We start from the raw sequence: 3,498 nt of genomic DNA, 5'->3' as shown, positions 1-3,498 counted from the left end.
GCAGCCATAACCTCCCCTCGGGACCTCCAGGCTGGGAGGGGAGGACAGAGCCCCCAGGAGCCAAGGGGGCCCTCTGAGGCCAGGATGGAGCCGGGAGCTGAGCCAGGTAGGGGACCAGGGCTGCAGGCAGGACCAGGAAGGAACCGAGGACCAGGAAGTGCCAGGACCAGTAGCCAGGACCAGAGTGGCCACCCGGAGGTCCCCTCTCATGTGTGCTGCCACAGTCACCCCTCCCGCCCCTGAGCAGGGATCCGAGAATGTGCCAAGCGCCCCGCCGGCCTGGGCCGGGCGGGCCTGTATATAGGGTCCGTGTGCAATAGGGAGGGACGTCTTCTATTTTTTGCTGCCCCCTCCCCGGCGCTGTCCGGGGCTGGGGGAGAAGGTATTTTCGAGACATAGCACAGGCACCACAAATAAAAGTCGTGAAGTTGCCACTCAGCGGCTGGGTCCCCTGCTGGAGGTGGGACGCTGCGTCCGCCGGGCTGTGTGGCAGGGTGGGGTGCTGAGGGCGGAGGTGCGTGCTCCCCGGCTGGGGAGGGCCTTCAGGAAGAGCCTGCTGGAGCAGAGGCCCAGCCGGGCTGACGTGCTTACCAGCAAGTGGCTGTGAGAACAGAGTGGGGAGCTTGGGTCCTGTCATCACTGCTTTTGAAACAGCATTTAAAATGTGGGTGATTCGCATAGAAAACTCTGGAACTTGACTTCTCGGAAACGAACAGGAAGCCGTGACAGTGAGCGCTCAGTGCTGCATGGTAACATGCTCTTCAGGGTGGGGCAGGCATTCGCCCGCCCATTCATTCATTCATTCCTGGTCATACGCTGCATGCCAGACCCTGGCCTACCTGTTGCTGATACAGTAGTGAATGAAAAAGGCAGCGATCTGAAACACCCAGCAACAAAAGGAGTGCATTTCAGGTGGTGGTGTTATGGAGAAAAGGCAGGGGGCGGGGTAGGGGGCTGGTGTGTGTGTGTGCACGCGCGTGTGTGCGTGTCTTGTGTACAGGGTAATCAGGGTAGGCCTCACTGAGATGCTGGCTCAGACAGGTACTTGAAGGCATCAGGGAATGAGCCATGTTGGTATTTGAGGGAAGAGTCTTCTGGGTGTTCAGACGCATGTGCAAAGGCCCTGGGGTAGAAGTATGCTGACATACTGAGGCACAAGGAAGCCCATGTGGCTGGAGGGAAGTAGGGGATGGGTCTGGAGAGGTAATGAATGGCTGGCCACGTAGGGCTGTGGCCTGGGAAGGACTTGAGCTGAGGGGGGGGTGCCTACATTTGAGCAGATGCCTCTGGCTGCTCCATCAGAACCATCTGGGGGAGGGCTGTGCAGGACAGAAACGGGAGACCAGTCCGGTTTGCTCCTGTGGGTCAGCTGTCTGTTCCAGCTCCATTCCTGTCACAGTCCCACCTGTCAGGACTCCCTGGAGGCAGGTCCCTCCAGCGTTCCCAAACCAGTCCAGTCAGCAGCCTGGATGATGGCTGCATGGGGTTATCCAGGAGGGAAAACCGTGGGGCAAGCAGGTTTGGGGACCCACTTGCATCTCTGGTCCTCCGTTAGAAATGATGGGGGCCCAGACAAGAGGGTTAAGGTCTAGACACCCATGAGGGCCAGGTTGCTTCCTGGTGGCAGGAAGAGGGAAACAGAGGTGGGTCTGAGAAGCCAGTGACCCTGGCCGGCCACAGGCCATCGGTGGCTTAGGTAGGAGCTGAGCTCCATGGGGCAGGGACATTCTTTATTGTTGGAAGTATTACATAGGGGAGCTTGGCGTGGCCAACGCTGCTGAACGTCCAGTCTGCAGGAGGCTGGGCCCCAGAAGGCCAGCCTGAGCCCGCTGGCCAGAGGGGAAGGAGCTGGTTCTCCCGGAGCCAGGAAGCCTGTCCTGCCCAGGAGCTGCCACTTCTCCGTGGCTGGGCCTCTGGCAGGAGGTGGGACGGTGCCGAGTGGAAGCTGGGAGACTAAGCGGGGACGGTGTGTGTGTGAGGCGGGCCTCCTGAACTGGGTGCCTGCGCTGGCCCGGGCAGGCCGAATGGGAGTTCACCAGGTGGCAGACACTTGCTGTCGCAGCAGCATAAACCAGCGGTCGGAGAGGTTCCGGGAGTGTGTTTGGAGACGGGCAGGCCCAGAATGCCGCCCGTGGGAGAATGAGGAAGAGGCGAGGTTGCAGAGGTGGGTGGGGACCAAACCACTCAGGCCCTGGGATTCCGGGCTGTGGGCTCGGAGTGCAATGGGGAGCCAGAGGAGGGTGTTGAGCAAGGGCGGGGCGGGGACACTGGGTGTTCAGAAGGGCCCTCGGGAGTGACCGGGGCCGGAGGGCAGGAGGAAGCCTGGCTTGGGGCTCTGGGTAAGGAGAGGGGGACTCGGAGAAAGGAGCCGGCGAAGGTGGGGGCGTCTCCTATTCTAGGACCTGGATTGCTTCCCTCCCAGCCAGGTGAGGGGCAGGGTCCCGAGCGCCCGGGGTGCCGGGTAGAGAAGGGACAGCAGTTGGCACGGCCTGTGAAGAGGAGGCTGTTTATAGACGGGGCAGCACATGGCAATAAGCAGGGCTGAGCGCGCCACGAGCGCGGTCCCTGCGTGGTCTTTCCCCTGCCCCTCCCGCTCCAGCCCGGCCTCGCCCAGGACTGTGCAGCAAGGATGGTCCGTTTTATCCACGGGGACTGGGAAGAGCAGGGTCGGAACAGGTCCGCGATCCGTCCAGGGGTCTGGTTCCCTCGGCGGGGGGTCTGCATGCAGAGTCCATTCTCCCACGGGGCGCGGGGAAACCCGCCGCCCGGACACCGTTCCCGGAGGTCCGGGGAGAGTCAAATGACCTTGGTTTCCATCTCGCCTTCCACCTTCTTCTTTTGCTTCTCCATCACGGCCTCCAGCTCTGACACGTTCTCTTTGTCCTGGAGGGCGGGGTGGGAGTGAGGACTGCGGCGGCCCAGCCCTGGGCGCCCTCCCCGGTCCCGGCCGGGACGGGCGGGCCGGGCGGCCCGGCTCACCTCCAGCAGCGCGCGCTGCACCGTGACCTGGCTGTACACGCGGGCGCCCTCCTCGGGGCTCACCGCGCGGAACTCCTCCTTCTGCAGCGAGAAAATCTGCGCGCCGGTCAGCACTCCCAGCGCATCCACGGTCCTGAGCAAGGGCAGCGGGGCGCGGTCAGCCTGCCGGCCAATCAGAACGCCAGCCTCCCAAGCCCCACCAATCACGTCATGCCGGGCCAGCCGTTTGTCCAATCAGCAGCATCCTCGCTAAGCAGGGGCTCTGGTGCTTCCGAATCCCCACCCACCAACCACAGCGTGCCACAGGTGGGCCGGGCATCCTACTTTTGAGGGAGGCGGGACTTCCCTAGAGGCTCCAATTGGAGCCTGGGAAACCATGCCAATCACAACCTGCCATTCCCTGTGGCAACCAGACGGGCCGTCGCTTTGGGCCAATCGCGGTCCCCCGCGGTCCGCCACGCTGCCCTCTGGGCCAATGAGAACACCTCGCCTCCGGCGCCCGAATCTCAGGCCTCCGGA

General features: G+C 63.2%; 1 protein-coding gene across 1 annotated transcript in view; it reads right to left on the bottom strand.

The window, feature by feature from the left end:
• Positions 1–2,487: 2,487 nt before the first annotated feature.
• EPS8L1 (EPS8 like 1) overlaps positions 2,488–3,498 on the bottom strand; it is a 32,524-nt gene continuing 31,513 nt past the window's right edge. Inside the window, exons 13-14 of the mRNA XM_015569454.1 lie at positions 2,980–3,213; positions 2,488–2,883 (exon numbers count right to left, since the gene is read on the bottom strand). Of these exons, the coding sequence (XP_015424940.1) occupies positions 2,797–2,883; positions 2,980–3,213 (321 nt within the window). The 3' untranslated portion in view covers positions 2,488–2,796. The remainder of the gene's footprint in view (positions 2,884–2,979; positions 3,214–3,498) is intronic.

This window comes from Myotis davidii, unplaced genomic scaffold (assembly GCF_000327345.1).
Source record: "Myotis davidii unplaced genomic scaffold, ASM32734v1 scaffold326, whole genome shotgun sequence".
In the NCBI taxonomy this organism is placed as follows: domain Eukaryota; kingdom Metazoa; phylum Chordata; class Mammalia; order Chiroptera; family Vespertilionidae; genus Myotis; species Myotis davidii.
This window is presented reverse-complemented; position numbering and strand designations above follow the sequence as displayed.